The 24,646-nt window shown below is 48.8% G+C and overlaps 1 protein-coding gene across 1 annotated transcript in view; it reads left to right on the forward strand.

Annotated features, from left to right (window-relative positions):
- Positions 1-24,646, forward strand: part of PREP (prolyl endopeptidase) — a 721,276-nt gene that overhangs the window by 42,284 nt on the left and 654,346 nt on the right. Inside the window, exons 2-3 of the mRNA XM_086926706.1 lie at positions 18,209-18,283; positions 21,998-22,131. Coding sequence (XP_086782832.1) covers positions 18,209-18,283; positions 21,998-22,131 — 209 coding nt within the window. The remainder of the gene's footprint in view (positions 1-18,208; positions 18,284-21,997; positions 22,132-24,646) is intronic.

The following is a 24,646-nucleotide window of genomic DNA, read 5'->3' on the forward strand; positions in this document are numbered from 1 at the left end:
CTACTCTACTCACTACTCTGCACTCACTACTCTGCACTCACTACTCTGCACTCACTACTCACTACTCTACTCACTACTCTACTCACTACTCACTACTCTGCACTCACTACTCACTACTCTACTCACTACTCTACTCACTACTCTACTCACTACTCACTACTCACTACTCTGCACTCACTACTCACTACTCTGCACTCACTACTCTACTCACTACTCTCCACTCACTACTCTCCACTCACTACTCTACTCACTACTCTACTTTCTACTCACTACTCTACTCACTACTCTACTCACTACTCACTACTCTACTCACTACTCTACTCACTACTCACTACTCTGCACTCACTACTCTACTCACTACTCACTACTCACTTCTCTACTCACTACTCTGCACTCACTACTTTACTCACTACTCTACTCACCTCTCTACTCACTACTCTACTCACTACTCACTACTCTACTCACTACTCACTACTATACTCACTACTCTACTCACTACTCACTACTCGCCACTCACTACTCACTACTCTACTCCTCACTACTCTACTCCTCACTACTCACTACTCACTACTCACTACTCACCACTCACTACTCACTTCTCTACTCACTACTCTGCACTCACTACTTTACTCACTACTCTACTGACCTCACTACTCTACTCACTACTCTACTCACTTCTCACTACTCTGCACTCACTACTCTGCACTCACTACTCACTACTCACCTCACTACTCTACTCACTACTCTACTCACTACTCACTACTCTGCACTCACTACTCTACTCACTACTCACTACTCTACTCACTACTTTGCACTCACTATTCACTACTCTACTCACTACTCTACTCACTACTCTACTCACTACTCTACTCACTACTCACTACTCTACTCACTACTCTGCACTCACTACTCTACTCACTACTCACTACTCTACTCACTACTCACTACTCTACTCACTACTCTACTCACTACTCACTACTCTACTCACTACTCGGCACTCACTACTCCCTACTCTACTCCCTACTCTACTCACTACTCTGCACTCACTACTCTACTCACTACTCACTACTCTACTCACTACTCACTACTCTACTCACTACTCTACTCTACTCACTACTCTACTCACTACTCTACTCACTACTCACTACTCACTACTCTACTCACTACTCTGTACTCACTACTCTGTACTCGCTACTCTACTCACTACTCTACTCACTACTCACTTCTCTACTCACTACTCACTACTCTACTCACTACTCACTACTCACTACTCACTACTCACTACTCTGCACTCACTACTCTGCCCTCACTACTCTGCCCTCACTACTCTGCCCTCACTACTCTGCCCTCACTACTCTACTCACTACTCTACTCACTACTCTATTCACTACTCTACTCACTACTCTACTCACTACTCACTACTCTGCACTCACTACTCTACTCACTACTCACTACTCTACTCACTACTCTACTCACTACTCACTACTCTACTCACTACTCGGCACTCACTACTCCCTACTCTACTCCCTACTCTACTCACTACTCTGCACTCACTACTCTACTCACTACTCACTACTCTACTCACTACTCACTACTCTACTCACTACTCTACTCTACTCACTACTCTACTCACTACTCACTACTCTACTCACTACTCTACTCTACTCACTACTCTACTCACTACTCTACTCACTACTCACTACTCACTACTCTACTCACTACTCTGTACTCACTACTCTGTACTCGCTACTCTACTCACTACTCTACTCACTACTCACTTCTCTACTCACTACTCACTACTCTACTCACTACTCACTACTCACTACTCACTACTCACTACTCTGCACTCACTACTCTGCACTCACTACTCTGCCCTCACTACTCTGCCCTCACTACTCTGCCCTCACTACTCTGCCCTCACTACTCTACTCACTACTCTACTCACTACTCTATTCACTACTCTACTCACTACTCTACTCACTACTCACTACTCTGCACTCACTACTCTACTCACTACTCTGCACTCACTACTCTACTCACTACTCACTACTCTGCATTCACTACTCTACTCACTACTCACCACACTCACTACTCACTACTCTACTCACTACTCACTACTCTGCACTCACTACTCTACTCACTACTCTACTCACTACTCACTACTCTGCACTCACTACTCTACTCACTACTCACTACTCTGCACTCACTACTCTACTCACTACTCACTACTCTGCACTCACTACTCTACTCACTACTCTACTCACTACTCACTACTCTACTCACTACTCACTACTCTGCACTCACTACTCTACTCACTACTCACTACTCTACTCACTACTCTGCACTCACTACTCACTACTCTACTCACTACTCTACTCACTACTCTACTCACTACTCTACTCACTACTCTACTCACTACTCACTACTCTACTCACTACTCTACTCACTACTCACTACTCTACTCACTACTCTACTCACTACTCACTACTCTACTCACTACTCACTACTCTACTCACTACTCACTACTCTACTCACTACTCTGCACTCAATACTCACTACTCTACTCACTACTCTGCACTCACTACTCTACTCACTACTCTACTCACTACTCTGCACTCACTACTCTACTCACTACTCTACTCACTACTCACTACTCTACTCACTACTCACTACTCTACTCACTCTACACCCACTCTTACTCTGCACCCACTCTCACTCACCACCCACTCTCACTCTGCACTCACTCTGCACTCACTCTGCACTCACTCTCACTCTGCACTCACTCTGCACTCACTCTGCACTCACTCTGCACTCACTCTCCCTCTGCACTCACTCTCACTCTGCACTCACTCTCACTCTGCACTCACTCTCACTCTGCACTCACACTCACTCTGCACTCACTCTGCACTCACTCTGCACCCACTCTGCACCCACTCTGCACCCACTCTCACTCTGCACCCACTCTGACTCTGCACCCACTCTGACTCTGCACCCACTCTGAGTCTGCACCCACTCTGACTCTGCACCCACTATCACTCTGCACCCACTCTCACTCTGCACTCACTCTGCACTCACACTCACGCTGCACTCACTCTGCACTCACTCTGCACTCACACTCACGCTGCACTCACTCTGCACTCACTCTGCACTCACTCTGCACTCACTCTCACTCTGCACCCACTATGCACCACTCTGCACCCACTCTGCACCCACTCTCACTCTGCACCCACTCTGCACTCACTCTGCACTCACTCTGCACCCACACTCACTCTGCACTCACACTCACACTGCACTCACTCTGCACTCACTCTGCACTCACTCTGCACTCACTCTGCACTCACTCTGCACTCGCTCTCACTCTGCACCCACTATGCACCACTCTGCACCCACTCTGCACCCACTCTGCACCCACTCTGCACCCACTCTGCACCCACTCTGCACCCACTCTGCACCCACTCTGCACTCACTCTGCACTCACTCTGCACTCACTCTGCACCCACACTCACTCTGCACTCACACTCACTCTGCACTCGTGGCTGGTGACGTAGTGGTTCCGTCACCACCAAAGCCAATAGCTCTCACCTATGCGAGCCCTATTGGCTTTGCCAATACTTGTTGCCCTGGCAGCTGACTTCATCAGGCACTATGGGCCTTAGCAATCAATGCATTTCCCCACAAAGAATGTGAAAAATCATGAGTAGCAGACTTTCCATTGCTGTCAAGCTTCTCGTATTTGCTGTGCAGTTTTCAGACATCTCTGACAGAGAGCAGGTGGAGGTTAGCATTGTTCGCACTCGACCAGCCTACAGGGCCCTGCGGGTGGGTGACTCGCCTCAGTCTCCCCTGGGTGGGCTTCTCGAGTGTGTATTGGGCCGCTATTGTTCTCTGATCGAGGGAAGTCGAGGTGTTCGATAGTCCGCTCATGGCATTCGGTGCGGTGGGCGAAGGCCTGTGGGGGGTGGCTGTTTCCGGCCAAGGAGAACATAGTGCTCGCGAGCCCCCGTCTGACTAGAACTGGGTAACTCCCACATAATCGTTGTGCAGGGGTTCCTTGGTATAGTGTTTGAGTGTGAGTTGGGGCAGTCTGTTAGTCGAGTGCTAACACTCAAATACAGTGACATGAGCATGTATGCAACGTTACGCAAGCCACAAAAGGGCGTCGCCTCTGCGCCCTCTGCTGCAAGGATGTTGTAATGCAACCCTTTTGCAGCTGGGTGCTGATCTGTGATTCCTCTAACAGAGAGGGACGGGTAGATAGTGTAGATAGTGCAATTAGAGAGGTATTAAGGATGCACGCGGAGGAGGGGCGCAGGGTCTTCGCAATACACGTGTTCTCGTCGGGGGCGCCGACCCCTAATCTATGTGCATTATCCTGGTCTTTAGAAGCTTGTGTCTAATTAAATAATTAAATTCTCCAGTTACGCCCTCAACCCCTGCTGTTCTCCAAACTCAGACACTTGCATTGATCACAAGGCCTCTAATTTCCGAAGGATTCGCCTAACGCCGAGGCGCTAATTCAACACTGATTAGTGCCTGTAAATAGCATGGGATTAAAACTGGGGGTGCCCCTGTCTCTTAAAACATGATGTGCTTGGAAGTGTCTGCCACGTGGTGCTCCGTGTGTGACTGGCTCTCCCCAGCCCTGAAAGCCCTGTTGAATAACGTATCTGCCATGTGACGTTCTCTGCTCCAACCCTTCCGACATTATTTACAGAGGTACTTGTCTGACATGTCACTGAATCTTCCCCACACGCATTCGCTTGGCATGGGACTGACTACTCAACTACCCAAAGCCACCACTTTTCCCAGAGACGGTCTCACGTGCTACTGCCCCGGGTTCACTGGCATTTAAGTCACTGCCAAGCACGCGACCGACTCTACCAAAGCCGCATGTGTCTTCCATATCTCGTCAGAAGTTTTGAGGCACTACATTAACAACTGGCTGATGTGTCCCCAGTCCTCTGAGCCGTTCAGAGGGCCTCGTACAAATAGTGACTGACTCTACCCCTTTCGAACAGCCTTCCAGCAGAACTAACCTTATACGTATACTGGCTCTCCAAAACCCCGATGATTTTCTTAAAGCAACTCCTCATTATCGGAATAGTCAATCACCGTTGGACAGTAGCAAAATAACGTTTATGTGTAATGTGTTTTTATAGTGCTTTATGTAGTCCTCACTATCTCGTGGCCCTGCAAACCAGGCAGAGACAAAGTGACATATCAATGTTTGACCTTACAGGAACCCGCTACGACAAAGCGCTTTGGGACGGGTTGCCTTTCTGGTATTCTTCTATTTATAGATTAAGCTGGGCCCCACGAAGTGCAATGCACAGGCCACATCACTCTGTGCTTAGAAGACGGCAGTGAGGGAGGGCAGCGCCCGGGGAGATGCTAGTGACCGGGGCGTAAACCTTGGCGTCCGTTCCTTGTACTCATGCAACAACCGCTTGTGTAACTTCAGTAGTTGCCGCTGTGCCCGTCTCACTGGCAGTGCCCACGACGTGCTCAAAGGTGATTGTTTTATTTAACTACAGTGTGGACGAGCATGTATGAGTCATCTTCTGTGAGCCTCGTCTGCTGCCTCTCGTCATTTTACATTGAACGCGCTCACCGCTGTGCGCTCGCATCATCTGGATTGCATTACACGGGCACTCTGACAGCTCCTAATTACGATTAATCACTCTCCCGTGCTCGTTCGCGAACAGAAAATGCCAACTCGGGCACGCGTACATTGCATACAGCCTATCACGTCAACGCTACTGAATACACAGCACAGCGAAGACGAATCACTAGGCAGATGCCATAAAAATCTAAGGAATGTCCCAGCCGGAGTCCTTTCTGAAACTTTTTTTTTTCTAAATACTAAAGAGCTCGCAAGCTCCGCCTACACTACGTGTAGGGGAGGCCCGAGCCCTAAAAAAGGAGAATTGGCAATGGGGATTAGTGTGCAGAGTTACAAGGGCAGCAAGGATAAGCATCTATAGCTTAGAGCAGTGGTTCATAACCTTTTGACTTCTGTGGACACCCAATTAACCAATACTGGAACCCAGGGACCCCCAATGCATCGTTATTGGAATCTGGGGACCACCACTGAGCCATTATTGGAAACTGGAGCCCCAGGGGCTTAACTATTTTTGATTTTTTTTAACAGCAAAAGAATACCCAAAAAATACAGAAACAAACATTCGTCAAACAAATGCACAAATTATAAAATATTTTACTTAATTCGAAAACCAATATAAAAGATTGAAGCCTCTCTAAATTCAATCTAGGCCGAATAATCACCCATACTATACTCTGTTTGATGTGATGAACTTGCGTTGCCCCTGAGAATCAATCTGAGGATATTAACTTCGCTGCTGACCCGCCCCCCCCCCCCCAAGCCCTTTCTTGGTTATTTGGGGTTGGGAGATCCTCGCAAGACACACCTTCCTGGACTCCCCTTGGTGTTTAGTTTTCAGAAATGTTTGGGTTTGGTAGGTTTACCTAGATGGCCACTGAGCCTGGCACCAAAGGAGGGGGCAGAGGCTCTAGTCCAAGGGTCCGCTCCCCCCTCGCTGGTGTCTAGTGGTGGATCCCTGCTTGGGGATCGCCCTCCTAAGGCGATACCCAAGCAGGGATCCACTAAAGAGGGAGATTCTGCCTTTTCCAATGACACCCCTCCCGTCTGCCTCGGTACTCAGGGGGCTGAGCTAGCACCCTGAGCACCGAGGCAGTGAAACTGAAATGAGCCGATGGGCTCATTTCAGTTTCACTTTCACTTAAATGGAGTCAGCTTGACGTGCGCGCTGATCGGCATCTCACTGAAAAAACTGAGCTGACTCGGGAGCTGGGCAAGCTCTTCCTCCGCTCCCAAGGCTGTTTGGGGGGGGGAAGGAAATCCCTCGGGCGCCCGCACCAGAGGGATTTCCTGTGCGATGTTGTCAGACGCGCAGGAGCCATCCGACGCACATGAGCTCTTTTGCGTCGGATGGCTCCTGCGCGTCCGACACACCCAAGGGGTTAATTTTTAGCCTCCAATTTCATATTTATTCACATATACAGTATATTTTAGCACTTTCAGTTTTACATCTTACTTCTGCATTTATATACAATTTATTTATCTGTTCATTTTATTTAATTGTCTAAGAAGTTGCAGACCCCCTAAGTAGGCTTCTTGGACCCCCAGGGGTCCCTAGACCACAGGTTAAGAACCACTGCCCTAGAGTAAGCGAAATAAAACTAAAGAACAGAAATAAAGCAAGGCGATGAGGACCAAATTGGAATTGGTTGAATTATGAAGTATTGAAGTTGTGAGCCCACTTAGCTAAATGCAAGGGAAATTCGATTCAGTTATGCTTTGATTTCTGAATTGCATAGAGTCCAAAGAGGTGAGTCTTTAGGTGTGGGTAGTCCTAAGATTGGGCTTTTGAGTGGTAGATTATTTATGCTTCTTAGTCCTCCTTTGCCGTCTAATAGTTTGAGAAGATGGACAGGAAAAGAGTTCAGAAGTAATGTTTTGTAGGTTAAGCATCCTAATTTGAACTTTTACCCTCACTTGGAGGCCTATGTAGATCAGTGGGAATCTGGGTTATCCGGTCAAATATCTTGATGGATGAGCAAAGCCTATTGGTGGAGAATAGGTTTGTATTGAGTGAGTTAAATGTGGACTGGGGTACACCAGCTAGCACAGCATTTCGTGACAGCATCAGGACATGCGCTGCAGTTTTCTGTTGATTAGAAGATAATAACCATTTGATTTTTCGAAGAACCAGTAGGTGATAGTTTACTGTTTTGGTAACTTTGTTTATGTAAGGGAACCTAGAAAGAGATGGATCAAGAGTAATTTAGAGACAGGTGACAGATGGAAAGTGAAGAGGATAATTTAGCCATCTTCTTTATAATAGGTAGATCAAGACTGTATTTGCAGTTGGGAGAAATACGTTTTTTATGGGTTGAGTTTGAGGAAGCTTTCAGCTACCCAGACCTGTATGTGTCTAAATATAGAACTGAGAGTATGTGGTGGACAGAAGAAGTTTTAAAGAAAACTTGGTTGTTGTTGACTTATAGGTGGATTGCAACCTCTCGTTCCTGTGCACACATTACTAAATGGTTCCATATAAAGTTTTAAATGAATTGGTGCTAAAAGGGGGCTTGTGGAGCCCCACAAGGTATAGTGGCAGGTACTGTAATCTTTAATTCAATCTTCACTGATTGAGATACATTGTTTAAGAAGGATAAAAACCATCTTCGAATTGACGCACAGACTCTGAAATGGTGTTCAAAAAGAGAGAGGAGGCTCCCATGGTCCTTTGTGTGAAACATTGCTGTGAGGTCCAGAACTACTTGAGGCACACATTAACCCCATCAAGCGTTGGACATCATCAAGGATTTTTAGTGTGGCTGTTGCATTGCTATCTCCTACTTTGAAACCAGATTGATGATTATTGAGGAGTTTTTCCTAGTTCATGTGGTTGAATAGCTCAGTGAAAGCACATTTTTCTATAGATATCCCTAGCCCTGGGAGATTTGAAATCGGACTGTAGTTGGACAACATCTCTAGGTCAAGGTTGGGTTTTTGCTTTTAGCAGTGGGGTAATCTGACCTTTTTTTAGGGGTTCAGGGAAGATTCCTTGCTGAATGGAAGTATTACATGGTTTACTCCATGAGGGAGTTAAAGGGAGAAATTAGCTATGATGTTTGATGGGACTGGATCTTTGAGGTAGAAGGTCGGTTTTAGATACCTTGTGATCAGGGAGTTATCCTATCCTCCATGGCAGTTGTATCGAATCAGTCCCTAGTGGTCAGCGTTTTGCGAGTCATTGGTTTGGTGGTGCCAGCCATAGGGGGGAAAGCTGAATTTGTTAAAAGCTGTCCAAACTCAAAATTGATTGATTGTAGTTTTTCCTTACTGATGTGAGTTTCATGAAGAGAATTGGCGGCTTGGACCATCTACAAACTGTTTCTAACATGCAGATTTTGTTCCTTTCGATGTTCAGTTAATTTGAAAATCACTGTTGGCTGAGCATTATCTCTGGAGTTTCAGCTTCAGTGGTGCTAAAGTGCATCCTGCTATTGCTATGGAGTTCTTTAAATTTTTATCAAATAATAATAAATAATAATAAAGGGCATTTATAGAGCGCACAGCTACCTCAGAAGAGGTGTCCCTGTGCTAACATGGAAGACAGCAGAGTAGAAGAGCTGAGTGGTCAATCCTGTTGCTTAGAGAGCCAGGTTTTCAGCTTCTTTCTGAAATCCTGTACCGAGTTCAGGATGCGTAAGTGAGAGGCAGGCCATTCCACAGTTTGTGAGTGCCTACCGAAAAAGACCTACACCCCTGCCTGGCTTTGGAAAAGCAGGGGATGGTAAAGTAGGGACGGAGGTTGGATCTTAATGACCGCTCTTGGAGGTAGGGGCGAAGTCTTTTCCTCAGGTAGCCAGGGCCCCTGCCATGGTAGGCGCAAAAGGCAATCGTCGGGGCCTTGTCTTCAATCCTCCTGGCAACTGGGAGCCAATGGAGCTGTCTGCGGTGTGGGGAGATGTGCTGGTGTGGTGGGACCTTGTGGATAATTCTAGCTGCTACGTTGTGCACCATTTGCAGGCTTTTGATCAGGAACCCAGGCAAGACCAGGTAAAGGCTGTTGGCGTGGTTGAGGTGAGAGGTTACAAGAGCATGAACGTGGTCCTTTGGCTTTCTTCCGGTAGGAAGTCCAGAAATGTTCTGATGGTTCTCATCTTCCCAAAACAGACAGCAGAGACTTGCCGGATTTGAGCCGAAAGGGTCAGGTCTTTGTCCCACTTGACTCCCAGGTTTTTGACCGAGTCCTTAGGAACAGGTGGGGCGCCGAATTCCCCAGGCCACCATAGGCTTGCAGGCGGGTGGAAGTTAGATTAAAAAATAAGACCTCCGTTTAATCTGAATCATGTTTTAAGCAGTTTCCGTACATCCAGCCTGCTATCTCTTTGAGACAGACTTTAAAAGAATCGAAATCTTTATCAGAGTGGTCTTTAAAGGAGGACACCAGCTGGGTGTCATCCGTGTAGGATATCACCTTAACCCCACTCCTAGCAATGAGGGCTGCCAGGGGAGTCATGTAGATTTTAAAAAGCAGCGGGCTCAAGGATGAGCCTTGGGCCACTCCGCATCTGAGCTGTTTCATAGAGGAGATGTACGGATGGAGAAGGACTTGTTTGCCACGGTCGTGGAGATAGGAGGCAATCCACTCCAGTGCCGTCCCCTGAACACCTATCTGCCTCAGCCTTTCTAGCATATTGCTGTCATATAAAGAATGATGCAGTGGGGGCGTGGCCAAGAGGGCGGCGGAGTAGGACGTGCTTCTAAGTCCCTCCGGCGCCGGGCCTTCTATAGCCTTGTTTAGCACCCTGTACCGAGCTCGATTGCGGCCCTCCGGGTCCCCCTGCATCTCCTGGGGACCCGTGTCCTGCTGCCGATTCCCTGCTGCCCGGCCGCTGCGCCCCGGGGGCGAAGACAGAGCTGGAGCTGGCGGGCCGCGCAGACGAGTCGCGGCGGTGATCAGACGTTGGAGGCCGCAGCCCGGTCAGAAAGTGCTGTGCGCCGGGGCTGCTCTGCAGGGGGCGACCGGGGCTACCCGAAGGGGCGGGGAGCTGCCCGGAACACATCGGCAGACCCTAGAAGAGGCGAGGAGAAGGGGGCCCGGCGCGAAAGGGAGTGCGCCACCCGGCCCGCTACCCACGTGAGTCCGAGGCTTGTGGCCTAGCTGCCGCGGAGGACACGACCGCGACGAGAGGTCTGCCCTGCCACTGGGCTCCCCGGCCTGCGGAGCGACTGAGGGGGGTGAGCGTGCGCTGAGCGGCACGGAGAGGAGAGCGGTGTGGCGGCCCAGAGGAGCGAGTGACCGCCCGAGAATCCCCGGCCCACGTGGCAGACCGCTGACGGCCCAGACGGCCCTCATGGGGTGACCCTCGCTCCCCCGCTGGTAAGGAGGAGGGGACGGTTGGACGTGCAGGGGAGGCGGTGAGCTGGACATTGAGGCCTGGTGACGGGGTAGAGCCCGGAGCAGGGGACGCCGGCACCGAAATCAAGCCCGGGGATTACGGTCCTACTGCGGCAGTGAACCGAATCTGCAGCATTGAGGGGAGTGCGAGGAGTGGACCAGCATCACCGACCGCCCGGGCCGTGGCGGAGAGTACCTTCCTCGGGTGAGGGGGGCTGGAGCCCCTGGACCCCGCGAGTCTGCCGGACTGCAGAGCCCCCGGGGCAGACATCAGGCCCGTGAGCGGAGGACCCTTATCGACCGGAAACCGGGCTTGTGGCATCTAGGGTCCCCCGAGATGGGATGTGACGCGGTCGGCACAGCGGGGCGTTGGTGAGTGGCGCTCTCTCCCGACACGGCGGTGGTGAGGCCCTGGACATTGTGTTCCTTAGCTCAGGGGGAACTGCCTCCAATCCAGCAAGTGTGGCGCTGAGTCCACTGGGACATCGCCCGATGGACCGTGATTGATCTGATCGAGGTCTTGCACGGTCGGGAGGAGAGAGAGCGACGTGGTGGGCGCCATATACCGCGTAGGGATCACGAGCTTGCCGGTGGACCGCAGAGACGGACTTCGGGCTCTTGGGCGAGACCCGGACAGGGAAGGTGCACAGTCGGATCAGCGGAGCTACATACTAGAGGAGGGTGGTCCCCCGCCCTGAAGCCCGGATGAGCAGGGGTGCCGCGATGTCCTCCACACAGCGCAAAGGGAAGCCCGGTAAGGATAGGCCCCCGAAAGGATCCCAGCAGCCGGCGTCCCCCGGACACAGCGTATCGCCTAGGCAGAAGGATGATGAGGCCCCCGCAACCAAAGCCTTTATGACGGAACTTTTTGCTTCCATCAAGGAAGATATCTCTGAACTCCGTTCTCAGCTGGCCTCGGACCTCCGCGAGGTGAGGAGGGACGTGGACGGTATCGGAGAAGGGGTGGCTACACTGGAGGATCACGACTTAAGCATGGCGAACGATGTCCACCAATTGCAGCAGGATGTAATTCGGCTCACAGAGCAGAACCTAGACCTCCAGGCACATGCGGAGGACTTGGAGAATCGTTCCCGCCGGAACAACATCCGCATACGTGCGGTACCATGGGACGGGGAAGCAGGTGACCTACGGGGCTATGTTCTGGCACTCTTCTTGCAGACCCTGGGCGATGAGGACCTACACGAAATCAGGATGGACAGGGTCCACAGGGTCGGACTGCCAAGACGGGGAGGAGGTCCACCACCTGACATTTTAGTCTGCGTGCACGACTTCCAACTAAAGGAGCGCATCCTTCGGAAGGCACGGGATATTCCATCATTGCAATTCCGAGAGCATCGTCCTCAACTATACCAGGACTTGGCGGCGTCGACGCTCCAGAAGAGGCGCGAATTTCACCCAGTGACCACCTTTTTACGAGAACGCAATATCTCCTACTCGTGGGGCCACCCCTTTCGCATCATTTTTAGATGGCAAAATAGACTGGCGCAAATCCGTTCTCTTCAAGTAGCGAAAGATCTTCTGGGCCTTGATGACACGACTCCCTCCCCTGAGGGTGGAAGTTCACCATCGCGGAGGAGACGGCGATCCTCCTCGTGGCAGAGAGTGGGCCGGGAGGCAGATCGAAGACGACCTGATCGCACAACTAGCCTACAGGAGAGGGGAGAGGCGGTGGCCTCTGTGGCCTCGGCAACAGTGGCGTCCTCCCCTCAGAGCTCCGGGGCAGCCTGAACGCTGAGAAGATGGCCAACGGTGCCGGAGGGGCACATACTTTCAGGTACTGTGGGTAAATTTGTACTTTTGGAGAAGACACCCCGGTCCGTGGCCCTGGGGGCGCCCCCAGTGGTGCCCCGTCCTCATCCCAGGGTGGACTCCACAGTCTTCTGTGCACTGGGACTGTTAAGTACATTGTTTTTGTTTGTTCTTTGGGGGGGTGGGAACCGGGGGGCTCTGTGAGGGGAGTAGGGTGGGGGGTAGTTGGGGACTGGGGTGGGACTGGAATTGGGGGTGGTGGCGACCGATGTGTGCTTGCTGTGAATCCCGTCATTCTTGGACATGTGGCATGTGGGGTCCTTGATAACCTGGACCGGGGCAATGGCGACCAATGGGTTTTTGATACTGATGGAGAAGCTCTCTTGCTGCTGTCGGGAGGGCCCTGGGTGAGGCCTAGAGTCTGGTGCTGGTGGTTTGGTGGATGGGAGGCGGGACTTGATGGGGGGATGCAGGGTGTGGAAGAGGGGCGGAGGAACACCTGGTGGCCTGTGATGGGGAAGGGGCCGTGGCATATTGACAGGGCGAAGGCAATGCGGTGGGTACTAATGCGTTATCATGCCGCTTAGTATTGGCACATGGAATGTGAAGGGCCTGAACTCCACACAGAAGCGCCAGAAGCTTTGGAAATACCTGACTGACCATCAATTAGATGTGGTGGGTCTCCAGGAGACCCACCTAGCGCGCAGAGACGAGCTCCGGCTCAGACACAAACACTTCCCCCTTATCTACAGGTCATCTGCCTCCACTAAACACAGGGGGGTGGCTCTTCTATTTCAGGCGTCCCTTCACTTTCAGCCTATGGGGGTGAGTTGTGATAAAGAAGGTCGCTGGCTGATGGTCAAGGGGTTGCTGTATGGCAGATTGTGCACTTTTGTGGTGGTGTACGTCCCCAATACTAGGCAGAATAGCTTTCTCCAGGAAGTGTTGGATAAAGTTGGGACTTTGTAGAGGGACACCTGTTTTTAATTGGGGGTTTCAATATGGTTTGGTACAGGGACTTGGACAGCTCCCGCACCCAAAGGGCAGACCCAGGCGTTTTTTCCAATGAAACGCAACGCCTTGTGGGGGACTTAGGGTTGATTGACAGCTGGCGCTCCTTGCATCCCCAATCCCGAGACTATACCTTCTTCTCCCATGTCCACCATTCCTACTCCCGCCTAGACCATATCTTTTTGAGCCAAGCCCTCAGGGGAGATGTCCGTGATTCTAGCATTTTTCCGCTCTCCGTGTCAGATCATAGTCTGTTGGTCCTCGGGTTGCGCTGGTCGTGAGGGGGGACGGCCTGCGGAAATGGTACTTCCCAGCTGCGCTTGTCCGGGATGATACTTCCTGTAAGGAGTTAAGGAAGGCCATCGGGGACTTTTTGGCCCTCAACCCGGTATCGGACACGTCGGTGTTCAATACCTGGGACGCATGCAAAGCTTCGCTCCGGGGCACTTGCCTAGGTCTCAACGCGAACCTCAATAAATTGAGGAGGAAGGAGCGGGAGGACTTGGAGGTGGAACTTGCTATCCTGGAACAGGCACACAAATCAAACCCGTCCAGGGCGACCCTCCGGCCGCTGACAGCAGTGAGGGGGAAACTAAAGGCCCACTACAACAACCGAGCTGAATTCACTCTCCTGAGGCTTCGGCGCCTTTCATATTCACAGGGGAACAAGGTAGGAAAGCACTTGGCCCGTCAACTTCGGGACAAAAGGGACAGGGAATACATCGGGGGGATCCAGGACTCGTCTGGGTCCCTGCAACATCGAGATGAGGACAAGGCGGACCTCTTTGGCCGCTTTTATGCAGCACTTTACGAAGGAGACTCCCTGGACCAGGAAGCCCAGAGGAGATTCCTGGCTGATCTCCCAATACCGCAGGTCTCTAAAGAGTGGAATTAACTCCTGGCTGCGCCCATCTCCAGAATGGAAGTGTTGGACGCTATTAAGGCCCTGAAACTCCATAAAGCGCCGGGTCCAGACGGCTACACTGCCCTTTTTTATAAATCATTTGCGACGGAGCTGTGCGACTATCTGGTCTCCCTCTTCAATGAAATGGCTGTCACCGGGAAGACCTCAGGGACTATGGCCGAAGCCGTGATCACCGTTATCCCCAAACCGGAGAAAGATCTATCTAAATGCTCGTCGTATCGCCTGATAGCTCTCCTCAATATCGATGCTAAATTGTACTCCTCTATCATTGCTCGCAGGCTCCAGGACTTAATGCCGGCTCTCATTCATCCGGACCAGTCAGGGTTCATTAAGGGCCGACAGACGTACGACAACTTGAGGCGAGTGATACACCTGATAGAGAAGGCCACTAGATTCCGCATTCCGGCTGTGCTGGTGGGGCTTGACGTGGAAAAAGCTTTTGACCGCGTGGACTGGGGGTTCCTGTTTCGCACTCTGGTCCTCTTTGGCTTCTCGACCCAGTTCATATCAATGATCCGTGCAAACTACAGCAACCCCAGCTCTAGCGTAATGATTAATGGGCATCGTTCCGCCAGTTTCACTCACTCCCGTGGTACCAGACAGGGCTGTCCCCTTTCTCCCCTCCTCTTCGCTCTGAGCATCGAGCCACTAGCTCTTGCGATGCGGGAGCATGAGCAGATCAAGGGTCTTTCCTTTACTGGTGAGCAGCACAAAATCTCCCTATTTGCGGATGATGTATTGTTATCGGTGGGGGACCCAGCTCACTCATTACCGCATATCCAAACAGTGTTGTCTGACTTTGAAGCGGTGGCCGGTTTCAAGGTCAACTTTGGTAAATCATACATACTGACCCTTACTCTCCCTCCAGTGGCGACGGAGCGCGTGCAACTGCTTACGCCTCTGTCGTGGGCGTCCACCTCTCTCGTATACCTGGGGGTTCGGCTGACACCCTCCATAGGATCACTGTTCTCAGCAAACTTCCCCCCAATGCTGGCGACGGTGCGAGCGGACCTGGATCGATGGAGACCGAAGTATATTTCGTGGCTGGGCAGGATCCATGCTCTCAAGATGGTCCTCCTCCCCAAGTTCCTATATCTTTTCCAGGCCCTTCCCATCCCAATAAATGTGGACTTCTTCAGACGCCTTAAAACCTTGATGCTGAGATTCATTTGGCAGGGTGGACAGGCGCGTTTCTCCTCGCGCAACTCTGCGACGACCGCAGAAGGAGGGGGGAGTGGGATTCCCCGATATGCACTTGTACTATAAAGCCGCGCAACTGCGGGTCCTGGTGGAATGGTCCCAACAACTCTCAGAAAAACACTGGCTGCACATGGACAGGAGTGTGGCTGGGAGATCAATCTGGAACCTGGTTTGGAAGCCAAAGGTCGATAGGCCTAAGAACGCCTACATCAGTACACCCACTAGCACCGTCCTGAAAGTCTGGGACACGGTCTCTGGTGACGACCGCTGGACCACATTTCCATCCCCCTTTACCCCCATACACTTCAACCCGGCCTTTCCACCGGCGATGCAGGAGAGCCCCTTCCGACTGTGGAAAGAGGGAGGGTGCAGTGCTCTTACGCATTTGTTCCATGGGTCTGTCCCCCTTACTTTTAACAACTGCATGAGAGACTATGGGATCCCGGACACTGAACGGTTCCGCCACATCCAGCTCCTCCACTGGGCGACCTCACCAGGAGTGGGAGACGCAGCCACGAGGCCGCTGTCACCATTTGAGGCCTTTATCCTCCATACCTCCAACATGAAGGGGGCGATCTCCTTCCTGTACAGTTTGCTGCTCACCACTGCAGTGTCTCCCCGTCCCCGCTACATGGGACAATGGGAGGACCTTCTGGGCCGGGACGTTACTGATGAGGAATGGAAGGGTCTCTGGCGAGATATCGCTACACACAACCACTCGGTGGATCTGAGAGAGGCCCACCTAAAAATCATGCTGGATTGGTACCTGTACCCATCCAAGCTACATCGAATATTCCCGGCCTCCTCGGACAGGCGTTGGAGGGGCTGTGGTCTGTTGGGGGACTTCCGCCACATTTGGTGGGACTGCCCGATCATCCGCCCATACTGGGATGAAATTCTGTCCCACATCAAAGACATTCTAGGCTATCCGATACCTGACTCCGTAGCTCATGTCCTACTGGGTCTCCGTGATCCGGCGTTGGAACATCAAACAAAGGCGGATAAACATATCCTGTGGCTCTGACTCGGAGCCGCCAAACTCACATTAGCTGCAGCCTGGAAGAAACCGGCTGCTCCGGCGATATCCCTGTGGCACGCGAGACTATGGAGATTACTGAGCATGGAGCGAATGGCGGACATCTTCCTGGGCAACTTTAAGAATTTCCTGTTCCGCTGGGGTCCTCTGGTCCGCTTCTTATCACGAGGCCTACCCTCTGCGGTCTGCCCGTCCGCAGTGCGCGCTCTCCACCTTTTCCAGATTTAATAAAGATTGAGTGAATGTGGGACTGTTTGTGAATAGTTGTCGCCACCACCTGGGGGGGGTGGGGGGGTGGGTGGGGGGGTTGGGTGGGGGGATAAGTTGGTTTTGTTACCTGTTGCGACACCGCATGGCCCAGGGAGGCTGTCAGATTTTCTAGTCTTTCTGCTGCACTGATTCCCTTACCTGGGTTTCGTCACCCTTCTTCACAAGGCTGCTACCTTCGGAGAGTTGGGAAGGGGATGGCCCCCGATTTCCTATATGTTTACCATCGGACATTGACTCTTCGAATTGCACTTTAATGATATGCTATGCTGCCTCCCCTTTGCCTCCTATTTTGCCTATCCAAGTGCCCCCTGTGAGGGGAACAATGCGGGATTGTCGCTTGTATACTTTCTTTTACCTCTTTTCTTTCTTTCTGCAAAATAAAAATAAAATAAAAAAATAATAATAATTATGCAGTGTCTCTACACCCTTGTATCCCTCCTATTTCTCTGTGCTTCTTAGCACAGTATCTTCTGTATGTTCATCTCTTTGCCTGATCTGTGTGTTTGTGCCTCTTCTTTGAGTCTCTGCGACTTGTGTTTAAGCATATTTCCCTCTCCCCAGCCCAGGCTTATCTCAACTCTTCTCTCCCACACATCTTCTTTTCAAGTGCTGGCAGAGTGGGGCAACTTACCTCCAACCCCCTTCACTCAGAGTATCACAGAATGTGCCATTCATTCTCCTCCATGACACTGACCTGCTCCTCCTTCTCTTCCCACGTAGGCAGATAAAATAAATAGCCTATTTTATATAATTACATGCAGCACACGTGACAACAGTTGCTTGTCTAGTGCTAGCCTTCTCCATCTGCTTGGCTCAGAGCTTAGAGGAAGTTGTGTTTGATAGTGTGTGATTCATAACTATTTGACAAGGCCTTCATGTAAAGCAAAAAAGTGAATGACTTGAGACAAGTGGAGGGCAGTTTTACTTCAACACAGTTCCATGCAGCTAACTGTTCCCAGTGACAACTTTTTTATTTTCCATTCAGTCTGAGAAAACTGCTACATTTTTAGATTTGAAAATAATGATGAGTTTGTTTTGCAGATTGAAGACTACCATGGTTGTAAAATCGCAGATCCTTACAAGTGGCTTGAAGACCCAGATAGTGAACAAACAAAGGTAAACTGCATATTTGCACTATATTAGAAACCATTTTGATGCCCATATATTTCTGCACATTCTCTTTTTGTTACACAACAATGTAACAATTTTTTTATGTCGGGTGAGTGGGGTGCACTAAGCAGATTACATGTGATGGAGAGCGGGGAAAATCAACTAAGGGAAGTAGTATTGCACTCTCTGATTAGGAAGGGTCTTTTTTGAAAGACAAGATTCCCATAGGGTATGGCCAGATTCCCATTGTGTGTCTAAATGTTGATAGCTGGTACCACCCTGTCTTACTTCGCCCTCCCAGATAATACAGAATACCACATGGTGGCTCAAACACGACGAAGCAATACACACAACACCACACCCCTGGAGAGGCATTTCACTTTATAAAATGAGACACATCAAAGACTGTTCTCATAATAAGGTTTGGCTTTTTTTATGCAATGCTCTGTAAGAGAAAGGCTTTCCCACATGTCAAATGAACAACATTCAAATGTGTGTGTATATTTATAATATATATACGCCGTAATAACACACTTGACAAATGCAACAGTTAAATGCATGAATAAAAATAAACACAAGACTAAGCAAGTTATACTTGACGTCCTGCAAGAAATCAGAAAGATATATACACTAAATACATCAAATGATTACTTTGGATGTGCACTGTGATCCACTCGCAAATCACAAAGTCAATACTCCAAGAAAACTCCTCAAATGATTATAGCCACTGGAGACTGAAGATGGACACTGTCTGTCACGCATCACAATGACTGTTATAGCCATTGAAAACTCAATATGCATGCAAACAGCCACACAAAATCAAAAACAAGATAAATCACTGGCTGCAAACTTCATCTTGGCCCACTCCAGACTGGGGGATACACTGCCGGGTACAAGAGACTCAGCAAAACCGGAACTGTTGCATTGAAGATGGCGTCCACCATTCTGGCTCAAGCAATCCCAGTCTCCAAGTCAAAAAGCCCCTGCTTTATAATCTCAAAACACACTAGAAGGTTCCGAGAGACCTTCCCTCCAGCGATAAGGAGACTTACTGGAATTGGCCACCTTCCATTTAAGCATTCCAAAGGCAAAAGGAGTTCCCACGTTCCCTCTGTGTTCTCACATGTTCCAGCCTTTATCTAAACGAAGCTTACGGAAGTCTCTGGCGGTACATTCAACAATCTCCTCTCCAAAAACAAAGCAACCTTGAACGTGAATAATCCAAACAACTTGAGCACTCTGGGGGGCCTGCCTGTCTGCGCAAAAACCTCAAGCAAGACAGAGTCAGAATTCCAGATGACATGAGAGCATGTCAAAGCCAAAAGTAGGAACTTCATAATACTTCCCAATGTACAACACAATGCACATTTGGCACCAGTGCCTATAGCATCACACACTTCATCCCTCAATGTACAACATAATGCACATTTGAGCACCACTGCTCATAACACTGCACTTCTAGATCAAAAAGTACATTCCAAACCTATCTCTCTCATGCTTTCAAATGCACATCCCACACGTTCTGTTCTTGGCAAGTTGTTCTACTCTGCGACAGCTCCCACTTTGCTACAACTACGAGATTACACAAGAGAAATCTTCAAGGATAAAGCGCATGCAGGGCGTACATTCAGGCAAGGGTAAAATAAAACCCCAAAAGTCAGTTAAAATCATGGTAGTCAAAGGTCATCACATGGTGTCAAACCATAAAAGTGACTCTAGCACTACACACCCTCATCAAACTCCTCCCGTATAGATGTAAGCTCAGACCTAACAGGGATCTGCAGTGCGTTAGGATTAATATTGCTGTTGCAGGAAGAATTTATAGCTGTGGGTCAGTCAGAAAGCGCTGAGAAACAATTGATGGTAGAAGAATATAGAGATGGGTAAGTGGGATGTGCGACTGGAGGGAGACTGTAAATCCTTGTACAGATGCCTGCATAAGAACCCCCGAGTTAAAAAGCTTCATGGAACCTGAATGATTGGTCTCCAAACGTGAGTGATTGAAGGCCTTCGGCTGTCGAACCAATACTTTAAGAATTTGCAAAACACTATATTGAATGTGGTCTTAGTTGTCTCCAAGTGTTTGCAGGCAGATGGGATTATAAGATCTAAATTATTGAACCAGGGTGGTAGTTTTAGTGCTTAATATTGTAAAGTCTGTGTATGATGATGCTTTTAGGTTTCTATTTATTAATATTTTGCTTTTATTGCTTTTATGATTTTATTAGGACTTACATTTTTTTTATGTATTTTAATATCCGGTCAGACAGTAAAAAAGTTTAGGGAGAGCAAATTGGGAAAGGAAAGTTGGAGGGATAAAGCACATTATGATGGGAGAGTCTCAAGTTAATTGGTTGCAGGAAATATTTGCTGAGGCGTAGAAGCGGATAAGACAACTCTAAGTATCTCTAATAGACATACTAGGCAGGAATGGGGCTAGGCTTTGTTGGGGGGTCCCCTTCCTTTCAGCTGAACAAGGAAAGTTCTGCACAGCTGTCTATCAGCAGTAAACCTTTGCAGAATATAACATCAGTTAGATAAACTCCCCTTCCAGTAACCATATCATTATGGCAAGGGCTGGCACTCTGATCTCCTAACCAGAGACAGGATCATAGACCTTTCTCATGTCAAAAAAATGCCTCAGTGGTTGGTCACATTCTTCCTCATTTTACCGATGCATATAAATATTTAGATCCTGAATAAGGAGCATTTTGTCACTTTATGCGCTGCATTGCAAGTGCAAGTCATCCCTGTTTGCTACTTAACATGCATATAGCGCACACTACAGAATTAATTGGCCTTTTGAAGCAGTGAACTACTTAGCCTGCACTAGACACTTTGTGATGGATAAAGTTAAAAGAGGTGAGGTGGTTGAGCTCACAAATACTGCAGTCTACCGCCACTGAATCCCTGAATGGGAAGCAATGTTTTGTTGGCTGATCAGAACTGTTGTGGGGTTGGTTAGTGGCTTTGGCCTAGGCTAGTTTATTGTGCAAGCCCACAGCCCTCAAATCAGCAGCTGCATATTTGGCAGCCATTGGAGAACAAAAAATAGAAGAGTAGTAAGTCAGTATCTCTAAATGAAGGCTGGAACTGAGAATAGTGTAGCAGCCAATAATTCAGTACTGATGTAGGGCATGAGGTTGCCTTGTCAAATGGCATCTGTCCACATGAAGCACATGCTTACGACTCAGTTCCTTACGTTGGATCAGTCATGCCCCTTACAGGAGGTCCCTAATCGGCCAACACCTAGCCCCTGCTCCAATCACTACAAAGCCTTAGCATGATGCTCTGTGGAAGGTGGACATGCCAATTCAGGATTATGGATTTGAGCCCTACCGGATTAAATCCTGCACATTAAGTGTAGAAAGAGGATTATTTAAGTGCGAGAGTTGTGACTATTAGAGTGGCAGGGGTGTTGGAGAGCTTGAGACTGTGACATAAATCGTCACCATACACATTATGTTGCATAAACACAATCTGACAACTTCTAAGTCATATTACTTCCTAAATCTATTTCTCGGCCCTACAATGTCACTCTTGCCATCACAAACTAATGTAAAGCTCGGTGCATCTACAATTTGTTGCTCAGATATATTGTAAAAGAACATTTCGACTATCCTGTTGATTTTTGTACGTTTTGCTTTGAACGCCGATACAGAGCTCTGTTGGAGCTTTATTCTTTCACCAAACCCCTCATCGACTCTCTTTCCGCTGTAGGCATTTGTGGAAGCCCAGAACAAACTTACAAAGCCATTTCTGGAGCAGTGCCCGGTTCAAGGATTGTTCAAAGAACGAATGACAGAACTGTATGACTACCCAAAGTATAGCTGCCACTTCAAGAAAGGAAAAAGGTACGTTAGTTTGCAAGCAATATTTTTCCTGAGAGAACATTTAAATATTGTAATGACCTGACTGTAAGTGTACTGAACTAACAGCACATTCACACTGTGCATGCTATACAAGCTTTAATTAAGAAAATATATCCGCTTGGAAGTGCAGGGTAGTTTCATGAATGAAGCAAAAATATCACAGAGTATTCTAAAGCACTGTGGGCGTTGGGGAAGCACTCTAATTGTCTGGATGCTTATCTTTTTTTACGTCTTGCCTAAGAATACATGCTGTCTCTTGTTAGGCGTATTGTTTGGCTTACAGTCCACCTTCTGCTTAACATTGGTTTACTTCATTATCATTCTTATTTATTGCTTCTTTGATTATTGATCAGCTGCAGTAGGCTTTCTACCTCTGTGTGTTTGTCCCTCCCTTGATGCATAAACGGATTACTTGTGTCCTTCCACTGCTCATTGTTTTAGGTGCTTCTTTTTTTAACTTTGTGTTTAAGCACTCTACCAGAGTGTGTCTTTTATAGCTGGCTCCTTCATGTACTTCCCTCTCCCCCAGTGTTCCTTTCACCTGCTGACCCTCTGTTGTACGTTTTTTTTGTTGAGTCCACCACCTGTCCTCCCTCTGTTTTTTGTTGAACCTCCCTTGTCCATGTTGCCCCAACAACAGTCCATGATACAGCCGCGCTGCTCTACAACATGGCTAAAGCCCTCCCACGCGTCAACATAAAAAAAGAGCTATGATGTGGCCAGCAGCGCTGACCGCATCATAGCATGCTTTTATTTTCTTTTAACTTTGAACCATAGTGCACCCCAGCACCTGTGCTGTACAACAAAACTAAAAACATTGACAACGCCTATACCTCACATAGGCGAGACCTATTGGCTTTGCTAATACTTGTGTTTCCATGCTTTTCAAGATCAGTGTTGGTTATGGAGAAACTTCTTGGTCTTCAGTGTTTTACTGTAATTATGTGATGTACTTGTTTTTAAGCAACGTTAACAAACTATTCCAGGGTAAAACAGGCTTGGGATTATTGTTTCTGCACTTTAAATGACTTTGTATCCCCCAGTTGGAAGGGCGGTTTTTATGTGTTTTACTGTTTCTCCTGTTTCCCTGAAATCGTCTCTCTTTTCCTTGTAGCACTAGAGTGCACCGGGAAGTGCTTGGCTCCCGCAATGCTCAGTTTTATCACTGCCATCTTGGACATGTGGTTTTTATGTATATGTTTCACTTAGTTTCGATTTTCTTTACCAGTAGCTTTGTCTCCACAGGGGAGGCTGTGAGACTCCGCAGGGGTTGCTCAGCAGTCTTCTTTTACTTTGTCCTCACATTTTTAATTTTTAACATGCGCTGAGGAGCGCTCTAGACCACGCCCCCCTAGACACCTGATTCTGGGCTATAAAGCCGGCCTGTCGGCTCGTTCTTGCAGTGGGCGCTAACGGCAAGCCCGTCTGTGCCTGTCTGCGCTCGGACCTCGCTCAGCGTCAGCCCCCCTGCCAGTTTGATCACAGACGTCAAGGGAATCATCGGCTATTCAAGGGAGACCTTGCTCTCAATCAGTTCTACAGATAAGACCCGTGTGGGTCCTAGACTAGACCCCCAGCGCTGCAACCAAAATCCGGCTTGTAAATTCTCCCTTACCAACTTTCACAGTAAGACACTCAGTCTCACCAAAACCATGGATGTGCCCCTCAAAAAAACAGATACTAATTGTCGTGGCACACTTCTAAATGCCAGATCACTTGTTAACAATGTAATAGAGTTTGTGGCGTTTATGGAGACGCAGAACCTTGACCTGGCCTTCGTCACTGAGACCTGAGCAGATATAACATCAGACCCAGAGTTACTACCAACAGGTTTTAGGATCTTTAGACGTGATCGCCCAATAAAAAAGTGTGGAGGCCTCGCTATAATCTACAGGGACCATTCCAAAACAGTTTTAAACCCTCTCCCTAATGTACAACTTTGTGAGTCCATAATTTTTTTTAATCGAGCGAAGTAGCCATTACTCATTTGACAGACGTTTACCCTACCACCCTCCTGGGCCCAGAGCAGCAGTTATGCAAACCATTAGTAGTCTCATAGAATTAAAAGCAAGTTTAGCGGACTTCGCAATGCTGGGTGAATTTAATTAACACCTGGAAAACTCACTAGATGAAGACTTGTCAAACCTATTAGACCATAGTGCAGGCTTAATGCAGATAGTTCTGGGCTCCACACACGAAGCAGGTCACCTCCTCCATGGCCGTTTTACAGACAACCCACAGCTTAAATTGACATCTTCTCTCCCTCTGGCTTGGTCCAACCAAAAGGCGATCATGTTTGAGATAAGAGAAGTGTCTGAGGAAGACAAGCCTTGTCTACATTTAGGAAGCATAATCCACCGCCCGTGGAGCACCATTGACGTGGGACAGCTTAGTTCCTCTTTAATCAAATCAACTCCAATAAAAATGCCCCCGATATCTATGACCTCATCCTAACTAACGAGCTTGATATATTATCCTCACGGAAACCTGCCTAAAT

This window comes from Lissotriton vulgaris, chromosome 6 (assembly GCF_964263255.1).
Source record: "Lissotriton vulgaris chromosome 6, aLisVul1.2, whole genome shotgun sequence".
Classification (NCBI taxonomy): Eukaryota; Metazoa; Chordata; class Amphibia; order Caudata; family Salamandridae; genus Lissotriton; species Lissotriton vulgaris.